This window comes from Ranitomeya imitator, chromosome 7 (genome assembly GCF_032444005.1).
Source record: "Ranitomeya imitator isolate aRanImi1 chromosome 7, aRanImi1.pri, whole genome shotgun sequence".
Lineage (NCBI taxonomy): Eukaryota > Metazoa > Chordata > Amphibia > Anura > Dendrobatidae > Ranitomeya > Ranitomeya imitator.
In genome coordinates, this window is record NC_091288.1 from 206553036 (window position 1) to 206579669 (window position 26634).

The 26634-nt window shown below is 46.2% G+C and overlaps 3 protein-coding genes across 7 annotated transcripts in view; 2 read left to right on the forward strand and 1 right to left on the reverse strand.

The window, feature by feature from the left end:
- Nucleotides 1–4620, forward strand: part of BRICD5 (BRICHOS domain containing 5) — a 16668-nt gene extending 12048 nt beyond the window's left edge. Inside the window, exons 3-6 of the mRNA XM_069734569.1 lie at nt 2684–2833; nt 3333–3440; nt 3781–3934; nt 4224–4620. Of these exons, the coding sequence (XP_069590670.1) occupies nt 2684–2833; nt 3333–3440; nt 3781–3934; nt 4224–4315 (504 nt within the window). The 3' untranslated portion in view covers nt 4316–4620. The remainder of the gene's footprint in view (nt 1–2683; nt 2834–3332; nt 3441–3780; nt 3935–4223) is intronic.
- A 9-nt stretch (nt 4621–4629) lies between these two features.
- Nucleotides 4630–14165, reverse strand: MLST8 (MTOR associated protein, LST8 homolog). Its single transcript, XM_069734568.1, has 9 exons — nt 14061–14165; nt 12478–12614; nt 12234–12285; nt 10648–10810; nt 9861–9936; nt 7299–7451; nt 6490–6614; nt 6222–6385; nt 4630–4902 (listed from the first exon to the last, which is right to left on the reverse strand). Exons 2-9 carry the CDS (start codon nt 12607–12609, stop codon nt 4784–4786), a joined length of 984 nt encoding a protein of 327 aa, XP_069590669.1. The 5' UTR covers nt 12610–12614; nt 14061–14165; the 3' UTR covers nt 4630–4783.
- Nucleotides 14166–14322: 157 nt separating this feature from the next.
- The window catches only part of LOC138645338 (hexosaminidase D-like), a 31777-nt gene continuing 19465 nt past the window's right edge, over nt 14323–26634 (forward strand). For 2 of the 5 annotated variants that reach the window (XR_011314728.1, XM_069734574.1), the window contains exons 1-4: nt 20042–20177; nt 21862–21952; nt 23807–24059; nt 24825–24934. Coding sequence is in view for 4 of the 5 variants with exons in the window: in XM_069734574.1 (XP_069590675.1) it covers nt 21864–21952; nt 23807–24059; nt 24825–24934 (452 nt within the window). In the remaining variant the exon portion in view is untranslated. Of the gene's footprint in view, nt 14384–16056; nt 16177–19815; nt 19874–20030; nt 20193–21861; nt 21953–23806; nt 24060–24824; nt 24935–26634 lie in introns of those variants that run through there. The other 3 variants (XM_069734570.1, XM_069734571.1, XM_069734573.1) reach the window with 3 other exon arrangements.

Consider the following 26634-nt stretch of genomic DNA (forward strand, 5'->3'; position numbering starts at 1 on the left):
TCTTTATTTCTCCGTTAAAATACGAATAAGAACAACAAATCCTTGTCTGAGTGCGAATGCAGGAGTGCACATAACATGCGACGCGTTTCGATCGTTAACCGATCTTACTCAATGCATAGTTTCCTCAGAAATGCGGTGTCTCTTAAATGCTCAAAGACCAATCATGCTGACAATTCTGATCACATGGCTATTAGTGCGGGTCATGAGACAAAGAGACTACACCTGCAGCAACAGAGGAATACACCTGAAACAAGGTAAATTACCTGGCAAAAATGATCTAAAACAGTACATTAAACATACAATCACAAATACAATGAGTATTCAACAGTAATGATACATTATTTCATTCTTGCGATTCAAACCAAGAGGATATCTGGTTTTCAGGTTATAGATCCAGAAAGCTTCTCTGGTTAGAAGCTGTCTTTTCACATCTCCACCCCGCTGAGATAATCTGACATGCTCTATACCCTGGATTGACATAGTGGATATTTTGCCTGCATGGTACAAATTAAAATGTTTAGCAACAGCTGACACATTTCTGCTAGTGGTAATACTACTCCCCAAATCTCTAAGGTGCTCAGAAATTCTAGTTTTTAATTTTCTTGTAGTGCATCCTATATATGCTACATTGCATTGTGTGCAATCAATTTTGTACACTACATTGCTAGTATGGCAATTAATAAAACTTTTTATAGTGAAACTTTGGGTTTTATCTCTATCTTGAAATGTGTTTTTAGTTAATGCATTGCGGCAAGTACTGCACGCAGCAACGCCACATTTATAGAACCCCTTACACTCAAGCCATGTTTTAGAAATCGGCAGCGACGATAGGAGACTAGGGGAGAGTGAATCACCAATGGTTGGCGCTCTTCTCGCCACAACATTAAGACCGTCTTTTAGAATTTCGGAAAGCGTATCATCTTCTTTCAGTAAAGGTAATCTTTTTAGAATAATGTTTTTAATTTCCTGAAATTGAGTGCTGTACTGAAAGCATATATAAGGTTTTTTCTTTCTTGTCGCCTTAATTCTCTTTTTTTCTCTGTCCGATACCAGCAGACTCTCTCTTGTTTTGTTTTCAACTATGTTTTGTGCCCTATTTAACGTCCAATCAGGATATTTTCTTTGTTTTAATTTTGCTTTTAAGCGAGTGGCTTGAGTGTAAGGGGTTCTATAAATGTGGCGTTGCTGCGTGCAGTACTTGCCGCAATGCATTAACTAAAAACACATTTCAAGGTAGAGATAAAACCCAGAGTTTCACTATAAAAAGTTTTATTAATTGCCATACTAGCAATGTAGTGTACAAAATTGATTGCACACAATGCAATGTAGCATATCGAAACGCGTCGCATGTTATGTGCACTCCTGCATTCGCACTCAGACAAGGATTTGTTGTTCTTATTCGTATTTTAACGGAGAAATAAAGATTTGAAATTTTATGGAGCTGGAACGCCTTCTTCTGTTTTCCACTGCAAATATTGACTTGCTGCATTAACTCATTCTGTCAATATAACCTATTGGTTCTCATAATATGATTGCAATTATATTTCTGTATGTGATAGAAACATCAGACAAACACTAATAAAAACCAGAGGGCAGCAGATCATGTGAAAATATAATTTTGGTGTCATTCTCAAAAATTTTGGCCATGACTGTACATACTTACATTCTGGTGCCTGTCACGTCCCCGGCGTCCGCTTCCCTGCACTCCTCCTGCATCCTGTGTAAGCGCCGGCCGTAAAGCAGAGCAGTGACTCTGCTTTACGGCCGGCCGGCACTGACACAGGATGCAGGAGGAGTGCAGAGAAGCGGACGCCGGGGACGTGACAGGCACCGGAATGTAAGTATGTAGTGTTTTTTTTTTTTACATTTACAATGGTAACCAGGGTAAATATCGGGTTACTAAGCGCGGCCCTGCACTTAGTAACCCGATGTTTACCCTGGTTACAAGTGAACACATCGCTGGATCGGTGTCACACACGCCGATTCAGCAACGAAATAAAGTTCTGGCCTTCTCGCTCCGACCCGCGATGTCACAGCAGGATCCTGATCGCTGCTGCGTGTCAAACACAACGATATCGCTATCCAGGACGCTGCAACGTCACAGATCGCTATCGTTGTAATGTTGTTCAGTGTGAAGGTACCTTTAAACTGCCAAACAGCTTAGATGATCGTCAGCCCGACCTGCCAATTGTAGCAGCACTAGATAATTCATTTAATGTATGAAGGGAGGTCCTGACTTTCCTCCACAGCAGGGAGAGAAGAGTCGGACATGTCGGCGATTCAGCATGCTCGATCCTTCGTTTGCACAGGTGATGATAAGTCATCGGAGGGGGGGTCTCTGCCAGCAGCTACTCAGGGCCAAGCCTGTCTGGGTACGGGAGGACCATCAGAGGAATAAGCATTAGGTAGTCAGTAAATTGGAAAGGTCACTAGTCCGGCAGCAGAAGAGGAGTGTGTTGATCTTGTGGGGGAAAGTGACCTGTCCTGACAGGAGTGAGGTCAGGGCTGCCAATGACAAAGGCATAAGAAGTGAGTAAACACGTATGTTATTTCTATGGATCGTGGAGATAAGTGGCTGCCATTTATTTGAGGTGGGGGGGCTGCTAGGCTAAATAAGGTGCAAGAGTAAAGCGGCCTCCTCCTCCGTTTCTCTACATCAGACACTTAAAGCCGTTACTTTCAGCCTCTCTTACAGGTGGTCCGGCTGACCTACAAGAACCTGCAGGGCTCCTCCGTGAACCAGTCTGCCATTACCGACAAGCGGAGGAACACGGTCACCTATCGGGTTACCTCCAGGAACCAGACGTCGGTGGTCTTATTCGACAGCAAACATGTGAGCGGTGACGGGTGTACGACATAACGGGACACATGTAATGTGATCTGTATTATATAGGAGGATTGCTCTGCTTTTGTTTTTTGCCGTTCCTCTGTTATTCCTCCTGGCACTCTCTTTGTCAGAGGGGTGTATCCCTACATAACTTGGTCCTGCGAGCACCGATTGGACAGTGCCAGGCACCCCAACCCTAAATATCAATGTATCATACAATGCCAGGAGGAACAACAGTGGTACACCACAATACAAAACCTGAAGATTCTCAGAAAAACATTTATTAATGTAAAAACCCAACTGATCTGATATTGATGAGCCATCAATATCGGATGTATGGACAACCCCTTTAAGTGTGTGGGGGTCGTGCCAGAACATTGGAAGGCCACAGGTTGCCGACCCCACACTGATCCGCATCGTACAAGTCGCGTCCCTTTAATATGTTAATATACATTCTATTTTTTTTTTTTTACTAAAGCCCCCACTCGTCCTATATATTTCCTAGGGACTGGTTTGCTATAAGGCCGCTGGAGAGAAATCCTGTTTCCTTCGACGGATGGAGATGAGAGATATGGAAAATATCCAATCCTTCCTCAATATGTCTGTAGCCAAGGTCAGATATTACATCACATCTTTGTATTTATTCACATCTCAATTTATTAGCACAAGATCAGTCAATGTCCGGACAATCATCGTGACGTTTTTACAAAAAATAATCTTATATCTGCAGTCACCACTAGGGGGAGCTCACGATCAAACTGTATTCAGAAAGCTCACTAGCTCCCCCTGGTGGTGGTTGCAGGAGGACCAAATTTTACCATTTGAAAATAGTTTTTTTTTAACTACTGTAATCATGCCAAAGGTGCATCATAAAATTTTATGCTATAACAATGTAATGCTATATTAGCTCCCAGACCAGGGTCACATTATATAATGTATAGTTTTTTTTACAGGATGGGGTCCTTTTCCTGCAGAACAACAGAACACGTTACTACCGTGAGTTCCTGGGTGTAATAGGAGGTCGGAAAGTCAATCATGAACTTGTAGGGGAACCTGTACAGATGTTGTGTGACCAGCTTCCTATTTATTGGGTAAAAAAGAGTGAAGGTGAGTAGGCCTTAAAGGGGATCTTGTACCGCTCCTGACAGCACTGTTTTAATAAATATTTGTATTCGTCGTAAAGTGACGAATCGGGAGAATCTTTTCCCAGAGCTTTGGGTTGTGCTGTTCCTCGGTTATTCCTCCTGGATATTTGTGAATTATTTGACAACGGAGGCTGCCATTTCTCTTCCTTATTGTTAAGAGGGGGTGTGTTCCTACAATGTGAGCACTGATTGGACAGTGTCAGACTGTGCAGGGACACGCCCCCAGCTGGTAACAATCTTCTGTGCTGCAGGCCCGACGAGACGCCTCATTTACCTCTGCATCGACATCTGCTTCCCAAACAACATCTGCGTGTCCGTCTGCTTCTACTACCTGCCCGACTAGGCCGAAGATACGAAAAAATATGGGCTCCTCGCAGCGCGGCCGATCCCTCCCTAGTGGATTTTGCACAAATTGTGGGAGGAGTTAGTTTCGGATTGGTCGGTGTGGTTTCCTGTTAACTCTTTGGTGACAGCTGGACTGCGCAACGTATTACGTCTCCGACAACAGGGACGACTGATCCACAAGTCGGATGTCCCCCCCCCCCCGGTGACAGAAGTGGGGGACGATTATACACCGAGATGCCAGATTCCCGTTTGTATACTCCACCTTGTATGTGTGATTACATATTAAAAATACATCACTTTTCAGTGCAGGACTCCGGTCATTTACTGCTTTATTAGGAATCTCCTGCAGACAAATCCTCGAAATAAAGAGTCGCCTGAGGCCACAGAGTCACATCCTCCTCTGTCCGCCGTCATCTCAGGCCGAAGAGCAAAGTCTTATATTAAGTAACACCAGATCATGATCGGATTACCCCAGGACGCTGTCATTAAAAGCCAGGCTGACCACCGCCTTCTGGTGACCGCTGTACTCCCTCTTGATCTCTCCGGTCTCCACACACCAAAGCCGGGCCAGGTTATCAGACGAGGCTGGAGGAGAGAGCAGAAGGCTAAACATACATCTACAGCAGCAGAATAGTGAGCGCAGCTCTGGGGTATAACACAGGATTCAACTCAGGATCAGTAATGTAATGTACACAGTGACTGCACCAGCAGAATAGTGAGTGCAGCTCTGGAGCATAATACAGGATGTAACGCAGGATCAGTAATGTAATGTATGTACACAGTGACTGCACCAGCAGAATAGTGAGTGCAGCTCTGGAGTATAATACAGGATGTAACTCAGGATCAGTAATGTATGTACACAGTGACTGCACCAGCAGAATAGTGAGTGCAGCTCTGCGGTATAATACAGGATGTAACTCAGGATCAGGAATGTAATGTATGTACACAGTGACTACATCAGCAGAACAGTGAGTGCAGCTCTGGGGTATAATACAGGATGTAATTCAGGATCAGTAATGTAATGTATGTGCACAGTGACTGCACCAGCAGAATAGTGAGTGCAGCTCTGGAGTATAATACAGGATGTAATTCAGGATCAGTAATGTAATGTATGTGCACAGTGACTGCACCAGCAGAATAGTGAGTGCAGCTCTGGGGTATAATACAGGATGTAACTCAGGATCAGTAATGTAATGTATGTGCACAGTGACTGCACCAGCAGAATAGTGAGTGCAGCTCTGGGGTATAATACAGGATGTAACTCAGGATCAGTAATGTAATGTATGTACACAGTGACTGCACCAGCAGAATAGTAAGTGCAGCTCTGGGGTATAATACAGGATGTAACTCAGGATCAGTAATGTAATGTATGTGCACAGTGACTGCACCAGCAGAATAGTGAGTGCAGCTCTGGGGTATAATACAGGATGTAACTCAGGATCAGTAATGTAATGTATGTACACAGTGACTGCACCAGCAGAATAGTGAGTGCAGCTCTGGAGTATAATACAGGACGTAACTCGGGATCAGTAATGTAATGTATGTACACAGTGACTGCACCAGCAGAATAGTGAGTGCAGCTCTGGAGTATAATACAGGACGTAACTCAGGATCAGTAATGTAATGTATGTACACAGTGACTGCACCAGCAGAATAGTGAGTGCAGCTCTGGAGTATAATACAGGATGTAACTCAGGATCAGTAATGTAATGTATGTACACAGTGACTACACCAGCAGAATAGTAAGTGCAGCTCTGTAGTATAATACAGGATGTAACTCAGGATCAGTAATGTAATGTATGTACACAGTGACTGCACCAGCAGAATAGTGAGTGCAGCTCTGGGGTATAGTGTAGGATGTAACCTTCTATGGTGGGGTAAATATATAAGAACACTCTTCATACCTGTTACAATGTACTGCGAGTCCCCTGAGAAGGCGCAGTCCCACATCCAGCCCCGTGACGTCTCTCCTGGGTTATTACTCTTGATGCTCAGCTCTGTCATCAGAGAGAAGTTGGATGTCCTCCATATTTTGCAGGTCTGGTCGGCAGAACACGTGGCCAGGAGTCTGGAAGGGTAAAGGGGGTCACATCACACATTTGTATTATGACCGCAGATGACATAGGTGCATGTTCACACTGGGAGTCGGGACGTCGTTCTGTGCGCACTCACGTGGAATCCGGGCTGAATTTACAACTGAGCGCGCAGCGACTGTGAGAAGGGATTTTCGTTTTAGGGATGAGTTGTGTGAGATCTTCCCCGAGGCCTCCGGTCAGGTTCCAGACAAAGCAATTTCCCTAAGAAGAAGTATAAAGGTTAAGAGACAATCCGCACACGTCAGCCATACCAGAAGTCTTCCTTCCTGATCCCACATACATGTGCACGCTGGGATTGGCTGAGCATGCATGTCTCCTCAGTGGGAAGTGGAAGAAGCAGCTGACAGACCCCTTACCCAAATAATGATAGGACAGGTTAAAAACAATCTGCCCGATCCTTCTCTTCCCAGTCATCTGTTGCCGGGGTCGGGGGGAGAGCTGAGAGGCCCTTCCATACACATTACATGGTGGGCTGCACATTGTGGTCCATGATAGCAAAATCAAGTGTGGCCAAAAAAACCCAGCTGGTTTGCACTGCTGAAGACCACCCCTTTAAGATTGTGGAACTATCACTATTTGGCACAACCTTAGCAAACAGTGCAGCTAAGAAATGATTTACCAGGGAGGGATAACAACAATACAATATTCTGTGTACCTAAGTGCAAAACCAAGGTGAGGACCTATGACATTGAAAGGATTTTTCCATTCGATGGCAGTAAATATCAGTGCGTCCAATTCCCGGCCACCCCGGCAGCAAGACCCCCTTTGAAATAAATAAAGGGCCGGCACCACTTCCCTGCCCAGCGGGATTATTAAAAATGGGATGTAGTTCTTCATCCCCCTTTATATCAATGAGGGTCTCATAATCAACACGCCGGCACTCACAAAGCTGTTGACGGCGGCCATGTAACTGGCGTCTGGGTCTATGTGGACGGCGTTGACGGCTGCATCGGCCTCAGGAATAAGCTGCTCGTTGTGATCGGTTTTGAGGTCCCATATGTGAATTGCTCCGCTCTGGTCACCTACGATGAGCTCGGCCTAAAGAGAGAATTAAAAATGTATCAGAACAAATAATAATAATAAAAAAAGAAACAGGGCCAACTACGTAACATGGCCATCATCAGCTGGATACGGTGCAGACTCAGCTCCTGAGCCTGCATCATACACAGGGATCCGACGTTAGGCCAAACGTCAAGAAAGGGGTTAACATGCAAGGAACTCACTTGGTAGAACTGGGACCTACAAATGATAACTTGCTGGGAGCCTCGATTACAAGAACGGAGCCCCTCGGCTGTCTCCACTCGTCCCATACACAATGAATGGAGCAGGGGCGCACACTCACGGCCACCGAACCAGTTTATATGTTTTCTTGCCGGATTAAAGGAATGTTACCGTAGAATTATAGGCTTTTTTTTTTTTTTACCTCTACCTTGTAACCTTGACACTGTCCCATTAAATAGTCTGGTAGCAGAACGTCCTACATCCATAAGATATGTTCCCAGGACCGGGGGGCTTGGAGCAAGTATTACATTTTTCTTCCGTTCAGACACAAAAGAGCCTTGTATAAGGGGAAGTCTCCCAAATAACAAGGTGGCATTGTGTCTCCGGCTTATCTCCCATGTAAAGCGCAGCTGTCTGCACACACCTGGCCGACTCACCTTACTAAATGACAACTTTCACAGCACCAGGAAAACATTATGTGCGCGTGTCGAAAGAAAGGGGGAACTCGGGTCTGTGCCGAGCGACTGCGATCGCACCCAGATATATAGGATAAGGTAACGCACCACGTCCGCGGCTTCTAAGACGTGGTAGGAAAGTCAGACTAAAGGTCCGTGGAGCCTTCAAAAAAGGGGAGCCTTCAAAAAAACTTCAGAAACTTTGTAATAAACTTTGTTTCAACTTCTTGGCTTGCTGCCAGTAGAGACCTGCTTGTCTAAGGCTAGGTTCATATTGCGTTAGAGCAATCCGTTTAGCGCCTAGCACTAGCGGATTGCGCTAACGCAATGTTGTTTTATGGGGTCGCGTTAAACGTCCCCGCTCTCGCAGATCTCCGATCTGCGAGAGCGGGGAACGGACCTCGGGCGCGCCGCGCCACGGCGCCACGGCGCAAGCAGCGTCCACGGCGCGCCACAAAACACCGGCACATCGCTAGCGCGTGCCGAAAATGGCACGCGCTAGTGATGCGCGTCACCATTGCTGTTAATGGCCGCGCTAACGGACTCGTTGCACGGCGTTAATTTCGCTGTGCAACGCTGTCCGTTAGCGCGGTCACATTAACGCAATATGAACCAAGCCTAAGAGAAAAAAAGCGAGCGGCAGTACAAACCTAGACATGGCCGATCAACATCTCTCCCCTACGATCAGTCCACCAGCGCCCCCATACATATTAGAGGGGCGGCTGAACCTGTCGATATCAGTGATGTGTGGGGGGCTTTAGATCTGTCCATCCAGAGATATCAAGCAGAAATCAAAACACAAAAGGACTCAATTCAGCATTTACAAAAGTCCCTTTTCCTGAGATATCAAGCAGAAATCAAAACACAAAAGGACTCAATTCAGCATTTACAAAAGTCCCTTTTCCTTTTTTTTCTTGTGGTATTCATGGACAATTTTATTTTTTTTTTCATAAAATTTTTCCCAATTGTCGCATCCGGTTCATGAATTTTGTGCAACATTAAATATTCTATTCATTTTTATCATTTACCTTCTTAAAAGCAATAAAGTGGCACGTTCTGCAAAAATGCAGAAAAAACTTCCCAGGCGTGCATAAAAAAAAAAAAAAAAAAAAAAAATCACTCCAGGAGGAATTGACTGCTTCACAATTTGAACAAAAGTTTTGCAACTTTTTAAATAGGTGAAATTGATGAAATGGCAGCAGAGATCTGGAAACACCCAAAACCTCACCCACAATGGCGAACATAAAAAAAGAAAAAAAAAAAAAAAAAGACATACAGGCGAACACAAAGTGGAATTTAAGAAAGGTGTCGATTGAAAAAAAAAAAAAAAGATGCCAAAAAACGAGACAGGTCCTGGAGCTCACCAGTCAGGGCGGGCAGGGGGCTATCCCCGTCTGGGAGGTAATATTTGGTCACTTTAAATTTTGGGTTTTGGTGTAGTCTACGTATGAAGACGATACCGCCCAGTGACTCCTAGGGGAGCACAGTCCACACCGCTGAACCCCAGGACCTGGCTATGCTCTAGACAGCCATGTCAAACCAAGATGATAGTTTCCTTGTTGATTTTCTTCTTTGTGAACACTGATTATTCACTACGATTGCTGGGGGTCCGACCACCCAGACCCATCCCAAGAATGAGACCCATTGATCTTAACCCCTAGCGATCAGTAAGTTCCCTTCTATCCCATGCGTAGAGTATAACTTTCAATCTCTGGAGAAACTCTCTTTAAAAGGTGTCAATATATCCCAAGACTTGCTGCAGGGCACTTACCTGGTTGGGATGGAGAACGACACAATTGATTGGTGCATTTACTTGGAAGATTCGCTGACACTGAAGGTTTCGTGACCTGAGAATAAAAAAAATCAGAAGAGTCAATGTGGTAGATGCGAGTGATTAAAAGGGGTTTTCAAATCAACAACGTGATAAAAATATCTTCTGTGCAGGAAACTCTTTCACAAGTAAGAAATATTTAGGTAGCTGCCATTGTGCCAACGTAATACAAAGCTACGACTGCCCGGATCAGAGAAAAATACAAACCGGGCAGTATAAAACCGCCTCGTAGCCATGATTGCCAACACTATGGGGACAGCCCGAGACAAGATAACGATCCCCAGGGCAGTCGTCCTTTTGGAAAGACTGTTAAAGGGATACCAGCGACATGCCCTGATAGCTGTCTATGTACTGGCACACTATAAAGGCAAACATAGGAACGCCAGTATGTTGTTTTTATAACAAAATGGATTAAAAAAAAAAATAGTCTGGTCTTAAAGGTATTAATAACAGTTTACGTCCGTGTGAACCTGATGCATTTACACGTTTCTATGGCTGGCATGTAAGGCCACGTTTCCTTGGTAGTCGCTGTGACAAGGCTCAGCCAGATCCTGCTTTCCATGGAAATAATCTCCGATCGCTGGGGTCCATGGCGCTCAGCTGATCGCAGGCTCTTTTATTTCATACATTGCTCTTCATATAATAAAATATTTATATGGAGCATAAATCCACCAAAAGCAAAAAAATTCTCAAACACGAATGAAGCGGAAGCCAGGAGACGTCGCACCTCAGGTCCCATATCCGGGCCATACAGTCTTCTCCACCTGTATACATCCAGCGTCCATCCTCATGGAATCCAACAGAAGTGATGTTCTTGCTGACGCCGTCATAGTTGATAACGGGATTGGGGTTGTTGGAGTTCAGATCGTACATCCGGATGTGCTGATATCCTAGGAACAGGAGCACAGGGCCGAGGAGGATTAGGAAACCAGGTGAATGCAATGTGTAGAATACAAGAGGTAAGGCAGAATCATAAGATAAATTACATAGTAATGAGGGTCATCCAGGACCCTCAACGATTAGCAGAATGAAGGGGTGAAGTGCTCACTGGGGCACAGCAATGTCAGTTATACGTACGCCTGGCTCCACTGCAACACCAGACACAGCCGCAGATATATGTCCTGTCAGGTACTACGGGGGACCATTAGGAATCAAAGTTATCAAACATTGAAGCTTATCCTTAAAGGGGTTAGAATCGCTTACTTCTGCATAGGGAGGTCGGAGGGTCTGCTAAGGGGGCTCTGACGACCAATTGATAGGTCTCGACCGCCGCCCAAAAGTATCATGTACAAGACCAACTCTAATCGGACAGGTGTATAACACCTTATGCTTGTGCATGAGGCCGTCACCGAAACACCAGCTGCACCCCTTATCTCCCAATATGAAAGTGAAAATCACCAGTTAACCCCTTAAAGATCCCTATTCACAAAATATTGATCTTGATCAAGCCAGCCAATCATCTAACATGTATGAAGTAGAAAAGGTGCACATCGATTCACAGGACCCCGGCCCATGTCTATAATCTGGGGTCACTGGACAGAAGCCCTAAGAATCGCTTCCTATCGGACGGCATCCCCGACTTCTGTTTCAATTCGCCAGCCTGGCGCGACATCAGCATTGTGGTGTGAAGCACATGTGACATCGCACGTGGCTCGTTAATCAATAGAAGGGCCATAGATGCTGGCAGGTAGGAAGCGGGTCCCAGGGCTCTTGTCTGGTGACCACAGATTATTGATAGGGATACTTGACCAGATCAATAAAACGTTTTGCACCATCTCTTGTGTGAGGGGATTCATGACCCTCCCTCAAAGTCTGGATTTAACCATCCGTCAGGGGCAACTGATCTGACAGGCGCAGCTCACTTAGTTTAATTTCTCTATTTTCAGTGGTTTGTCTGGGAAACACCATACTTTTCTGGTTATTAAACATTTTTTTTTTTTTACACCTGATTATGTGTATTCTCATTTATTACATTCTTATTAAGGTAACTGATCACTTTTAGAGCATTGAAATTTAAAAAAAAGGAAAATATAGCCAATTTTCTAGCCTGTGCTGGACATGCGCAATGCCCCTAAACTCGTTATGAAACATATTGCCCCTGAGGGAGGGTTAAACATCAGAAATTCATAATTCTGAGTACGGACCGCAGTGTCCAGACTAGTTGTCCCCAAATTCAACAGACTCCTATATTCCTTTGTATTCCACTTTCCCCATTCGGCCGCACTAAGCGAGGTTGTGTATGGGGGGAGTTCGCCTGACCGCTATCTAAGGAGTATGGCCGCCCCTTATCAGACAGAAATCACGGTCACTCACCTGCAGCTGCAATCATGCTGCGATCTGGAGTCACTTCCAGAGAGTTCACTTGCTAAAACTTTCAGTCAAGGAACACAATGAAGCAGAAACAAAACCTGCAGGAGGTCAGACACACTGCTGAACATTAGGACTAGAAACAAAGGAATGGACAAAAAAAAACAAAACAAAACACAACTGTATTCGACAATCATCTCTCCCGGACGACTAGTCCTGCCCTATCATGAAGAAAATGTGTGAAGGATACAGAGTCCTGGTGCTGCACGGTCCGCGTACAGATGCCGCTATGGGCTTGCCAAAACCTCACCGTGTGGTCATATCCGGCTGTGGCGAGAATGACGGGATCACTGCCCACCGTGCCCTGTGATGAGTTCAACATGTTTCCTAAATATAGAAAAAAAGAATGAATTATTGCAGCGGTAAGCAGGAGGCCCCTGTGCGCAAGCAGTAGGCCCCTGTGCGCAATCATGAGGCCCCTGTGCAACCACGAGGCCCCTGTGCGCAAGCATGAGGCCCCTGTGCAAGCACGAGGCCCCTGTGCGCAAGCACGAGGCCCCTGTGCGCAAGCACGAGGCCCCTGTGCGCAAGCACGAGGCCCCTGTGCGCAAGCACGAGGCCCCTGTGCGCAAGCACGAGGCCCCTGTGCGCAAGCACGAGGCCCCTGTGCGCAAGCACGAGGCCCCTGTGCGCAAGCACGAGGCCCCTGTGCGCAAGCACGAGGCCCCTGTGCGCAAGCACGAGGCCCCTGTGCGCAAGCACGAGGCCCCTGTGCGCAAGCATGAGGCCCCTGTGCGCAAGCATGAGGTCGCTGTACAACCACATCCCCTCTTTTGGGCTCTCCAATATCAAAACCGCTCCTCTTGGCATTGATTGCCCTGCTATGTCCCGTCTTCATTGTTCCTTCCTGCATCGGATCATGGGCAGTACGTCCGCCGCGAGGCCGCGCCATTCAGCACAAAGAGCATTGTGCCGAATTTTGGGGGCAAAACGCTCAGCGATATTCACCTTACCACTCCGCCGGTCTCATTACACAGGAGAAGCTAGGAGATGAGCGATCAGCCAACCCCATAAAGGAACGAGAGGCCGGGAGCAGCAGGGGGGATGGGTGAGGGTCGCTTTATCGCTCCTGCAGACTATTTCTGCAGTTTTGTGCCAGAAATCCGCAAAAGGTAAAATCCACAGTAACTTATGCGGATATTGCAGCAGGTCTATGCGGAAATCAATGTGGAATTCCAGCTGCGGACTACATCTGTAGTCAAGATTCAAAGGGATTTTCTGGAGGGGGGGGGGTTCTACCCCCTCCTACCAAAAAGAGCCTAACTCATCCTCCCCTGGTCCGGCGCTGAGTCTCCACTGCTGCTCCTGCCGTCTGTTATTGTCGACAGCACTGCAGCCAATTATTCAGCTCGTGATCGGCTGCAGTGCTGTCAACGCGACGTCAGCGCTGCAGACAATAACAGACATCGGGAGCAGCGTCGAAGACTCAGAGCTGGACCGGGGAAGAGTGAATAAACAAGAGATTTTATTACGAAAAAAAAACAACCTGCAGACAGGGATTAAAAAAAAAAAACAAGAAAAAAACACCAATAAATTTCTATAAAAGTCCACACAATAAATTAACCCATAATATACACAGATTATCCGCTAAGGCCCAGAAACTGAAGAACTGCTCATATCTGAGGTTTTGTTACAATGGCAGCAGCCAGGACAGGAAGACTGTAAGCAACTCCCTGCCAAACGCCAGCAGCTGCAGAACTACAAGTCCCAGCAGAGTGCTCACCCACCACCCCCCTCTGCGCATCTCCCAGGTTCCCCATCCTTCCTCCTCACCTCCAGTCCTGCACTGCACTGCGGCGGCGCGCAGTGATGACGTCAGAGACCCTGCTGCTCACGTGTCCAAAGTAACAAGTCTGCAGCCACAACCCTGTTCTTCTGCAAACAGACGAGATTGGAAATTAGATTTTTCTCTCCGAATATTGTCGTCTTCATTTATGGAGCCATTTTTCCGACGTCTAAAGTAAAATGATAGGAAATGACTCAGGAAAAATGGCCGCCGCCAAGGTAAAGACAGAGACGGGACAGTTTGTCCTCTAGTGACTGAAGCGGTTGTTGCCTGGCAACTGGAAAAGACGGAAAACAGTGTAACGTAGAAGGTTTGGGTGTTATAATGGAATATAGAGCGTAATAAGGAGAATTAACCCCTTCCCTCTTCAGCTAATTATTCCTTTTTGTGCTTTCATTTTCCCCCCTTTCTTCCCTTCTTTCTTTGTTATCTTCCCATCCTCATTGAGCTACGAGCGCTTGTTTGCAATTTCGTCTGACACCGTTCACTTTATCACACGATGTCCCGAAAAACGAGGACATGAACTCCGAGCACGGTGAAATGGTGAAAAATAAACACAATTCCGCTATTGTTTTTATGGCGTACATTCTGCGGCAAAAACGAGCGGGTGACACGATTCTCGAAATCGGGACGATTCCGGCGATACCAAACTTGTACGACTTTTATATTGAAGTGGTGACAAAAAAAAAAAAATCAGAGTTTAGTAAAAAAAATACAAATTTTTGCCGCCATTTTCCAAAATCCATAATGTTTATATTCTGCCGTCGCTGCGGCCGTGAGAGGGGATTGGTTTTAGTTTCTTTTGTGGGGTTTTTATTTGTATCATTTTGGATTAGATCTGACTTTTTGATAATTTTTTCGCCTTTTTTGTGCAACCGAAAAAACAACAATCTCTTAGTATCTCTCTTTTTATTTATTTAATTTTTTATGTGTGTATTTTTTTTTTTTAATCGTTCAGATTCATTCATTTTATATTTCGATAGGTCGGACTTTTGCAGACCCTCCGGTATGGCATATGTTTAGGTTTTTTTTTTAATATCTTTATTTCTTTTTTTTAATTCATTTTTTTTTTTTTTAGCGATTTTGTTAATAATTGTTACATTTTAGTTTTTTTTTAATATCTTTATTTCTTTCTTTAATTCATGTTTTTTTTTTAACAATTTTGTTAATAATTTTTACATTTTTTTTTTAAATTTACATTCTTCTTTGCAGAATCCGTTTCTCAGAATTGTTCGGACCCGCTGGTGGACACAGACCGAAAAGGGCAAGGACAATATATGGGCCCCATGCAGTGCCATAGCCCCTCATAATACACAATTCCACATATTTTGGGGGTGATAGTGCCCCCTTATCTCTTGGGCCCCTGTTGCACCAATGCTATGTCCGCCCCTGGTCGATCGTGCTGACATGACTACAGGCTGTGCGGTTGGACAGACGGGCCTGACCGGTTGCGGTGCCAGACATTATGGGCCAGATTACTCCACATGTCGGCCTTCCCCGGTGGCAGTGGCTCCTGTCCTCCTCCACTAGCCTCTTCTAACAAGCGCTGGTCCACTTTGACCAACTTTCATGGTTGTCCAAGTCAATCTAAGCCGGGGACCAGACGCACCGCCGGTGTTAGGCCACAAAATTTGATCGGGTGGATCAAAGGGTGCACAGGAACCTCTACCACGAGGGCCGGCAGCGGCGTTTCCTGGCCCATTGTGTACCGCCAGGTTCCCCCACCTGTGCCATTGTTTAAAAAAAGTGGGTCATGCCACAATTTTTTTTTGCCAAATTGTGTGGTTATTTATGATGGGTATTAAAAATATGTGCCTCTCGCCGCCAGTATTCCTCGGGAAGAAAGTTCATTTCTAGCACTTAAGACGAATTCTTATGACCCTCGTCCAAAAATCACTTCTCTGGGCGGAGACCCGGCAGCGTTCAGCTTCTCAATAACCGTGAGCATCTGCTCTTTTCGTGTTTTTGTTTTTTTTTTTAAAGAGGCTGGCAATGAAGGAAGAAGAAGGCGGCTTGTGTGTTGGAGCGACGACATCATCATCCGTGGGAGAAGGGGTTCATCAGCAGTGATCAGGAATCAGGGATGGCCTCCGGCAGTCCGTGGTAAGTGACGGTGTATCGAGCGCTTGAATCAGAGGTGTCAATATCAATCTGAAGGCCGGGATCAGGCGAGCGGGGAAACAATCCAACAATCCGGCGCCGGACAATAGCCGGTGACTTCTGCAATCTATGTCTGCTTTTTACATCCACAATTAAATAAAAATAATATAAGGCCCAATACAGATTCTTATGTGATCTTTGCAGCGGATCCATTAAAAGCAGATGGTGTCTTTTCCTTTTAGGCAACCATTGAGTTCCATGGATGAGTCTGATGGCCGAAACTCGCCTGAACGAGGCCTAAGAACGACTGTCATCCTCATATTCCATGGGGATGTTCACGTCAGTCTTTTTGTCTGCTGACCACTGATCCGTGTTAAAAATAAAAACAGTCATCTTATGCTTTGGTCCATTTTTGCAGAGCGAAGTCACAGTAAATGGGACTGAAAATAAAAATACGGACGCCATAGTCTTTTTTTTTTTTACCTACTGGTTGCTAGAAAAGGCTTGGGAAAACTCCATCTTTTTTGCATACACAATAGTAAAAAAAGACCCAAAATGGATACAACACTGATGGAAATCGGTCCCTTTTTTTTTTGCAGATGCAATGTGTGAATAACACCAGTTTATCGGTATATAGAGTAATGTTTTATGAAGAATACAAGTCCTGCCGGGTCCTTTATAAAACTTCTACAGCTTTCTCATACACTCAGCACTTTCAAGTTCTCTGTTTGCTGTCAGTGAATAGCGGGGGAAATTCAATATTTTACATTATTCCGTAATACAAGTGAATGAAGTGAAGCAGACGCAGGCAGACGCCTATTCATTCCCCGTGGTGCAATTAAGATAGATGGGAATGTGCCATAAGTTGAGAATACCCCTTTAAATTAACCCTAAGGGCTGATTTACACACAGGCAGATTTCCCCCCTGATTGACGTTATAACAAATCATCCTGCATAGACCAACGCAGTAATTATGGAATGCCCCTTGAAACAAGACGTCTGTTGAAATGCTTGATGCCACCACTAGATGGCAGATTGATGCCATGATCCATTTCTCAGCAGCACAGTGAGCAGCATAACCCCCAGCATCTCCTGTATCTATAGGGGTCTAGGTAGTGTCGGCCTGAGAACTACAGACAAAAATCCTTTCTATATGTGCAATTTCTTTCTCCATTCCACAGCAGCAGGGTTAATACTGTTTCTTATTATATCCAAAGGTGGAGATTCAGAGACAGATTCCTCCCATCTGTAGGAGCTAATGCACATAATTGGACGTAGGGGAAGGTTTCTGACGCAGCAAGCTGCCTCCCAGACCGAGAAAACAGCAGCGGTGCCTGAAACCCCTCACCTTACTTCCAAATTTCTATGTTCTATCCACCCATACTAAACACCCCGCAGGGTAATCGCCAGGTTGTGCACAGTCACCGACCTGATCTTTGGCACTTTAGTGTCTCTACGCCTATTGCAAAGCTTCACGTTGAGAGTTGTAGTTTTACAGACATTGGAGGTCCACAGTTTGGAGACCACCGCTGTAAACTGTGTGAATGATACATTGACTTATTTATGGGGATCCGCCAATGATCTACCCACAAAAGTGGCGTCAGCCAAAGGTGTTGATTTTGGGCAGGAGTGGCCGACCTCCCGATATGAGTAGCGGTTGCTCTATCTTTTTCTGGGTTGATGAACCATTCTTGGAAGTGTCTGTAATCAGCTTTCTCTTCTCTCCTGATTGAGAACTGGTGAACAGAGTCCTCCGACCCCAGCGGTGGACCAACATATCCAGATCGGCCGAGCGTTCATGTGTTTTCGATGGGAAGAGGGAGAAGATGCCTCTTTGCAGAACAAAGCAAACTCAATATTCCCAATCCTCCTCTCCCCCAACATCAAATGTCTGGGGAGGGTCAGGATGACCCCCATACACAGGAGATCATATTGTGCTGCCAGAGAGTCTATCTTTTCTGTAATCTGTACAGAATCCACAACCAGGTTTTCTAAATGAAAACTTGTTAAAAATTGCTTCAAAGGTTAATGAGCCCGTGCATCCTCTGTTATTACCATCTGTATGTATATGTATACATATATACTCTGCACACAGGCCGGTGACTGATAACGCAGGGCGTGCGCTTTTCAATGACTGCCAGTGATCGTCTCTCCAGTCCCCTGATCGGAGCTGGTAGATAGTAATAGCGGTAATAAAAGCTAAGTATAGAAGCGCCAGCAAAGAAAAATATTCGAAAACTTCATTTTCATTGTTTAATGCTCCTAAAAAATAAACAGCTTTAAAAGACGTCTATATAATCTAGGAATGTGTCCGTGTGTCGCTGGGTTATATGGACGGTTCTTATATACGTTTGTCCAAGAAAAATTATGTTTAAAGACATTTTTCTTCTGCAAACGCGGGAGCTTCTGTACTTGGCTGTTATCTGGTGATGTCTCGCCCATCCTCTGATGACGCGTCTGCTCCAGGTAACCAGTGACCTTGTCTTTAGTATTGTTAGACAATGAAAATGTGGGAAGGTGGAACCCATGACAGGCGCACAATAGGCTATAAAAAATGGAGTAAGGTAGGGACTGACTGAGCGGGTGCAGAGGAGAAGATGGGGCGGAGACGATCGTTCTTGTGGTCGGGGGATCGGGAGAGAGAGCTGGCAGCCGAGTAATAGTTCGGGAAACAGCTATATAATTTGTCTGGGGGGCTTGGAAAGGACTTATATATTGATATCCTATCCTCAGGATATCAGGTCAGAGGGGTCTGACACCTGGCACCCCAACCGATCAGCTGCTCGGCTTCTGCTGTAAACAGTGTACAGCAGAAGCTGCTCGGCTTCTGCTGTAAACAGTGTACAGACGGGGAACAGCACAGTTCTGTACGCCACATAGTGGCAGCTCCATGTTACTGCAGCTCAGGTCACTTTAATAGGAGCTGAGCTGCAATACCGATAACAGCCACTACACAGTGTACGGAGCTGTGCTTTTCCTCCTCAGGACGCAGCCGCCAAGGGAGCTACAAACAGCTGATCGGTGGAGGTGGTGGGTGTCGGACCCTCACAGATCTGACATTGATCACCTGTCCTAAGGATAAGTCTTCAAGGTATATAAATCCTGAACCACATGTGGTTTGTGAGTTATTTTTAATTGACAATGGAGGGATTAGTATATTTACCCACTATCTAACGGGTATATTCCAGCGATTGCTCTGGACAACTAGATTTTGTATGATCAGTGGTTTCAGATTCTTAAAAATTCTTCCTTGCCAAAAAAAAATGCATAAAAAAATTGAGATTATGTAATATAAATTAGGTTGTGTTATACAGCTTGCACCTGCCTCTAACAGCAGTGACCTGAGCTGGCCCTGATCATTGCTGTTAATCACCCACGGTAGCATTTAAATGGTTCTGTTGTCCATGCGTATGTGTTGGTTTTTTTTTAGCCATTTTACTGCACTTGATTTTCTTTTTTGTTTCATCTTTCAGTACATTATATTATTAAGTGAACAAGGTTATTCAAAACTACGACTTGTCCCTGCAAAAAAAACAAAAAAAACAATAAGAAAACTTTATGCCTATTGGAAGAGGAAAAAAACGAAAGCTCAGAAATGAAAAAATGGTCTGTAATTAAAAAAAATACTATTATTCATCCTAGGTGCGGACCAAACCCTTGAATATATATTTACTTTTAGTACAGAAAGGTTGTCAGAGAGGTGAGTGATGCCCGTGGGTGTTGCATACTGAAAAAACCCTGCAGTGTCACTGTTCCAGCATCCGACACCTAGCACTGTGCCCGAGCACGCATGTACCATGATCCGTAGTTAATCTAGTAATACATGTCTGTTTTTATCATGCACGCTGCACCGCAAGCTGTGACATTTCTCCAGAGCAGGAAATACGAGTTCTGCTCTGAACTTCCTGGTGTGTCCCTGTGATCTCCAGTGAGCTGACAGCCACAGGTCTGCAGCAGGACTTCCACCTTGTCATACCAGCACAGGAGTTCATGGGGGGGATCAGGTAAAGAGAACTACGGTACATCCTCAATTTCTGTGAAACTTTCTTGCACTGTTATCTGAAATGATAGTGGGCATCAGCCTGTGGATCTGCCTTGTTTTCATGCGACACTGTCACTCTATTTCTTTCAGAGTATTATCATATTTAAGGTCTTAATATTTTAACCTCATTTGGTCCAAATTCTATCTATTTCCCACCATTGATGTCCCAGGTTATACCCCCTTAGTTTGTAGGTCCGGCTGTGGGCACCACAAACACCCCAAGTGATGTGTGTTTGTTTGTGCCCACAGCCTGACCTAAAATAGTGTCCAGTTGTGGGCACTGGAAACACCCCAAGTCACAGGTATTAGCCGGTGCCTTCAACCGGACCTAAATTAGGGTCTGGCTGTGGGCACGATAAACACCCCAAGTTTCTGGTGTATGCTGATGCCCAAAGCCAGACCTAAAATAGGAGTAGAATTTGGCAGACTTTTATTGGAGCATTGATTCCCTTATGGTAGGCTGTACCGAGAGCTGTCAAACTGATCTGATATAGACATGCATGCTCAAACTTCTGGTATGTTGTCAGAGGCCGTTAAGGTAAGGGTTACCTAATTACTCTATAGCCTTGGTGACACTTGCAGGATCCACTGGTAATCTAGATGAACACATACACATTTGATAAAAGCCAACTTCAGCAGGAATGACCAGTCCTTTGATGTGTGATCGGAAACTTGGGATTTCAATGGCCGGTCCTTATGTGTTCAGGGAAGATAATCCGATAGCAGAACTTCCTCACAGAAGTTTTATGCCCTCTCCCCATTGACACAATCGCTCGCTCGGCCAACAGCTTTCTCACGCGTATGACCAGCTTAAAAGGTTTGTTCACCTTTAAGAACATTTTTTTTATTTCAGTGCATATATTTGGGCCTAGAAATAGTTTTTGCAATTGGGTTTCATAAAAAAACTTTGCTCTGTTTGACTTTTACGCTCTTGGTTTCCTGCACATTCCTGGAGGTGGTCTGACCTCCTTATAGTATCAATGGCAGGTAGCACCAAGTGACAGTAAAGGGAATTGATATGAAATGTACACAGGAAAACTGCAAAGCTTTATTATGCAACGTATAGCACACAATTGCCAAAACCAGAATATCCCTTTAAGGGGTTATTGCAGTCTTCGTGAATAGATATTGTCGGATAGTGCTCGTAGGTTCAAGCACATCTGCAATTTGTTAAATTTTTAAACCATTCTGGAGATATTAACATGTTCGTTTACAACTCGTTGTCTTGGAGACCGACCACCACTGATTGACAGCAGAAGGCGCACAATGCTTAGAGGCTCTTTTCAGCTTGTAAGCTCTGTTCTGAAGCTGCTCAGGGTCTCTGGAACGCGCTGTTACCACCTAATCCCAGCTAGTGCTCACAAGCTAGACAGCAGCGATGGTCGGTCTCCCAGGCAACAAGCTGTAAACAAAACAAAAGTGTTAATATCTCAAGAACGGCTGCAAATTTTAATAAGCAGTAAATTGCAAAAGTGCTTGTTTTTACTAGCACTATGTCAAAAATATCAATTTATGAAGATGGGAATAACCCTTTAAGGAGTTTTGCCAGCCAGTACATCCTATAGCCTCGTCTCCCCATATCAGTTTGCAGGTGCCGGCTTTGGTTTCACCTTTGTATTTGTTTCCATTGTTTCTTATTTCCGTAGAGATGCCTTCCATGAGGAGAATTCAGTATCTGCGCCTTGGCGTCCTGGCCATTCTGGTGCTGGCTTTGATAAAGTTTATGTATCAAGGCAGGTGAGTGATCTTCCCACGCTATCATGAGTTTCTCAGCCTTTGGCCTTTTCACACCTGATTTTAGAAACCAACCACCTTGGAGGCAAGGAAATACACCAGCCGTTTGTAAAGTCTCCTACTACCCTATGTAAAATGTATATTATGTGCCCATTATAGAGCTGGTGTGTCCTTACTGGGCCCCATCAAGTACCCAAATTACAAGGTGTCCCACTAGCACTCCCAGCAGTCAGCTGTGGGACAGATGTATAATTTCCCTACAGCTCCCCCACAGGAGGAGCTGAGTATTACTACACATTGCTCTGTGTAATCTGTGGACCATCTTCTTCAACCGGCCCTCGAATCCCGGCATCCTGGGGGCCACTTCTGATTACTAGACCTTGCGTGACGTCATAACATGAGCTTAGTAATCAGAAGAGGCCAGCCGTGGATGCCATACTAGGCTCCTGCAAATCTTTTTACCAAACTCCAGATAACATTAAAGAGTAACTAAACTTTCTTATACATTTTTCACAATTAGAAGGCACCTGATTCATCTGCAGATTGGTGGGGTCCGGGTCCTGAACCTCAACCGCCCCCCCCCCCCCTTCCCGATCAAGCAATGGACCCCCGAGAAGTAGGCAGCTCAGCAGACCGGAGCGCACAGGCAGACCGGAATAGAAAGCAGGGGCTCACTTCTCGGGGGTCTATTGCGTGATCGTAGGGGATTTCAGGACCTGGATGCCCACCAATCTGCAGGTGGTTCAGGTCTCTGCTAAATATGAAAAATCAAGAAGAAAATGGAGTTATTTTCTAATTCCCGTTTGTGACCTAGGACCTTTATGAATAAGGCGGCCAGCATAGAGGGGTAGATAGGTATTTCATGACTTACTGCCATAGGGCTGTGTCTAAATGTTCTGGCCCTGGGAGAACGACTTGTTGGTGCCCACTGGGAACACATCATCCAATGCCAACTCCTTCTGTAAAATGGGGAGACCTCCTGGAGGGGTTGGCAGGAGTCGGGAGAGAAGGCTGCCGGAGGAGTCGGGAGAGAAGGCTGCCGGAGGAGTCGGGAGGGAAGGCTGCCGGAGGAGTCGGGAGGGAAGGCTGCCGGAGGAGTCGGGAGAGAAGGCTGCCGGAGGAGTCGGGAGGGAAGGCTGCCGGAGGAGTCGGGAGGGAAGGCTGCCGGAGGAGTCGGGAGGGAAGGCTGCCGGAGGAGTCGGGAGGGAAGGCTGCCGGAGGAGTCGGGAGGGAAGGCTGCCGGAGGAGTCGGGAGGGAAGGCTGCCGGAGGAGTCGGGAGGGAAGGCTGCCGGAGGAGTCGGGAGGGAAGGCTGCCGGAGGAGTCGGGAGAGAAGGCTGCCGGAGGAGTCGGGAGAGAAGGCTGCCGGAGGAGTCTGAACCATTGCTCGCCCTACAGCTGTCTATTGTTTGTGGGGCTCCTGAATCATAGGTTTCGGGATAAGTGTTCGTTCTAGGTCATCCTAATGCCTTTTTATCGTTATTATTATTTTTTTATTATGTTTTTCTTTTATCGTGCTATTATATTCCGCAGCGCTTTACATATATTATCACTGTCCCCATTGGGTCTGACAATCTAAATTCCCTAGCAGTATGTCTTTGGAGTATGGGAGGAAACCGGAGTACCCGGAGGAAACCCACGCCAATGCGGGGAGAACATATGTCTGTATGGCAGCATTGTCTATAGCATTGTAAAGAATAAAAAGAGCCAGCCCTCCAGTAGACTGGGCAGAGGAAACAGTAGACTGTATGTACCCCCTGTGGGGACGTTTGGGTTCACACTCCGTCTGTCCATCTCTCCATCTTATCATTTTTTATTTCGGTTTGAGCAGATATTGTTCTCATTTTCTTGCCTTCAGTCCTCCCCAGGTGACACAGGCCATAAAGGTAAAAAGCAGGGTTGACTCGTTTTGGGGTCCGAAAGTGGAAAGTCCGATAGACCCAATTATCAAGGACCTTGCGCCGGAGCCGCCACGTGAGGAGGATACAGTCCTTCAGTCAAAGATGAAGAAAGTGGCCGGAAAGATGGTGAAAGATTTCAGTCATATTGAGATGAAGCTAGTCCACCTGGATCTGAAGGGAGCGCCCCCAAAAGTGTCCTACTACGAGCAGGTGAGAGGACCGGCTTATATGGTTCCTGCTATTTGGGTCCTGCGACTGGCCGGAAGCTTCACACCACGTGGAGACCAATGGTTGTGATGCCAAATGGTGCAGCCGTTGGGTGTCGGGTCTGATTATTAAAGCAAAATTGGAAACAGCCCAGGGTGACTGTGAAACAGAGGAGCGGTTGGAGGCCAGAGATGCCACAGGGGATGGCACCATGGCGTACGTCCCAATGCTGAAGGACAAGACCGAGGCACAGCGAGCACAACAAGGCTTACAGATCCAGATATTCCACAGCCTGAACCTGCGCCCATCTTAAAATAATATCCCTAATAAATCCCTGTATTGTTCCTACATAGCTTAATATCCCTTTTATGGCCTCCATGCAGTATGACGCCCCTCTTACATATTGCTGCACCCACATTGTCCCCGACACATTGATGCCCTCACATTATTTACCCACAAGGTATGATGCACCTAAATAGTATCATGCCCCCACCAATCTCACCACTGCACAGTATTATGACCCCCACAGTCCTCCCCCACACAGTGTGATGCACCCACACAATATGATATGCCCTGGAGTACCCCCACTAAATATCATGTCCCTCAGCCTCCTCCTCACAGTATGATATCTCTGCAGTTCTCCACACAATATGTTGCCCCCACAATCTTCTCCAACCTCTTTGTAAGGAGAACGCTGACGATCATGTCCGTGGCTGATGTACAGTGGGCCCGTAGCCCGGTGACCTGCTGCCTTTTGTCCCCTGTTAGATGTTCCCACTTCTCTCCAAGCTCGGGGCTAACGGCCTGCTGATCGAATACGAGGACATGTTTCCGTTCAGTGGAGAATTGTCCGTCCTGAAGTCTCCGTATGCTTACAGGTGAGGGGCCGTAGTCACAACGTGCGACCACCCGGCCATCATTGTAAAGGGGGGCAGCGAAAACTATTGTATTGAAGGACTAGAGTCTATAGATTGTGCGTGCATGCTGGGAATTGTAGTTTCTGAAGGCCAATGGCACAATTGTACTAGACACGTAAAGGTCGTATAATGACTGGGGGACAGCGAAGATCTCCAGTGCCACAGTATAAGCAGGCTACAGCAGAGCAGACTCCAGTGCCGCAGTATAAGCAGGCTACAGCAGAGCAGACTCCAGTGCCACAGTATAAGCAGGCTACAGCAGAGCAGACTCCAGTGCCACATTATAAGCAGGCTACAGCAGAGCAGACTCCAGTGCCACAGTATAAGCAGGCTACAGCAGAGCAGACTCCAATGCAGCATTATACACAGGCTACAGCAGAGCAGACTTCAGTGCCGCATTATAAGCAGGCTACAGCAGAGCAGACTCCAGTGCCACAGTATAAGCAGGCTACAGCATAGCAGACTCCAGTGCCACATTATAAGCAGGCTACAGCATAGCAGACTCCAGTGCCACAGTATAAGCAGGCTACAGCAGAGCAGACTCCAGTGCCACAGTATAAGCAGGCTACAGCAGAGCAGACTCCAGTGCCACATTATAAGCAGGCTACAGCATAGCAGACTCCAGTGCCACAGTATAAGCAGGCTACAGCAGAGCAGACTCCAGTGCCACATTATAAGCAGGCTACAGCAGAGCAGACTCCAGTGCCACAGTATAAGCAGGCTACAGCAGAGCAGACTCCAATGCAGCATTATACACAGGCTACAGCAGAGCAGACTTCAGTGCCGCATTATAAGCAGGCTACAGCAGAGCAGACTCCAGTGCCACAGTATAAGCAGGCTACAGCAGAGCAGACTCCAATGCAGCATTATACACAGGCTACAGCAGAGCAGACTTCAGTGCCGCATTATAAGCAGGCTACAGCAGAGCAGACTCCAGTGCCACAGTATAAGCAGGCTACAGCATAGCAGACTCCAGTGCCACATTATAAGCAGGCTACAGCATAGCAGACTCCAGTGCCACAGTATAAGCAGGCTACAGCAGAGCAGACTCCAGTGCCACAGTATAAGCAGGCTACAGCAGAGCAGACTCCAGTGCCACATTATAAGCAGGCTACAGCAGAGCAGACTCCAGTGCCACAGTATAAGCAGGCTACAGCAGAGCAGACTCCAGTGCCACATTATAAGCAGGCTACAGCATAGCAGACTCCAGTGCCACAGTATAAGCAGGCTACAGCAGAGCAGACTCCAATGCAGCATTCTACACAGGCTACAGCAGAGCAGACTCCAGTGCCGTATTATAAGCAGGCTACAGCAGAGCAGACTCCAGTGCCACAGTATAAGCAGGCTACAGCAGAGCAGACTCCAGTGCCACTGTATAAGCAGGCTACAGCAGAGCAGACTCCAAAGCAGCATTATACACAGGCTGCAGCAGAGCAGACTCCAGTGCCACATTATAAGCAGGCTACAGCAGAGCAGACTCCAGTGCCACAGTATAAGCAGGCTACAGCAGAGCAGACTCCAGTGCCGCAGTATAAGCAGGCTACAGCAGAGCAGACTCCAGTGCCACAGTATAAGCAGGCTACAGCAGAGCAGACTCCAGTGCCACATTATAAGCAGGCTACAGCAGAGCAGACTCCAGTGCCACAGTATAAGCAGGCTAC

What these genes read in the sequence shown, in the direction of transcription:
- MLST8 (XM_069734568.1), bottom strand. Translation starts at nt 12,609, where the DNA reads ATGTTGAACTCATCACAGGGCACGGTGGGCAGTGATCCCGTCATTCTC. An exon ending in AAATTCAGCCCGGATTCCAC is followed by an intron (nt 6,386 to 6,489) that starts GTGAGTGCGCAC and finishes TTACCCTTCCAG; the next exon opens with ACTCCTGGCCACGTGTTCTG. An exon ending in CTCGCAGTACATTGTAACAG is followed by an intron (nt 4,903 to 6,221) that starts GTATGAAGAGTG and finishes TCTCTCCTCCAG; the next exon opens with CCTCGTCTGATAACCTGGCC.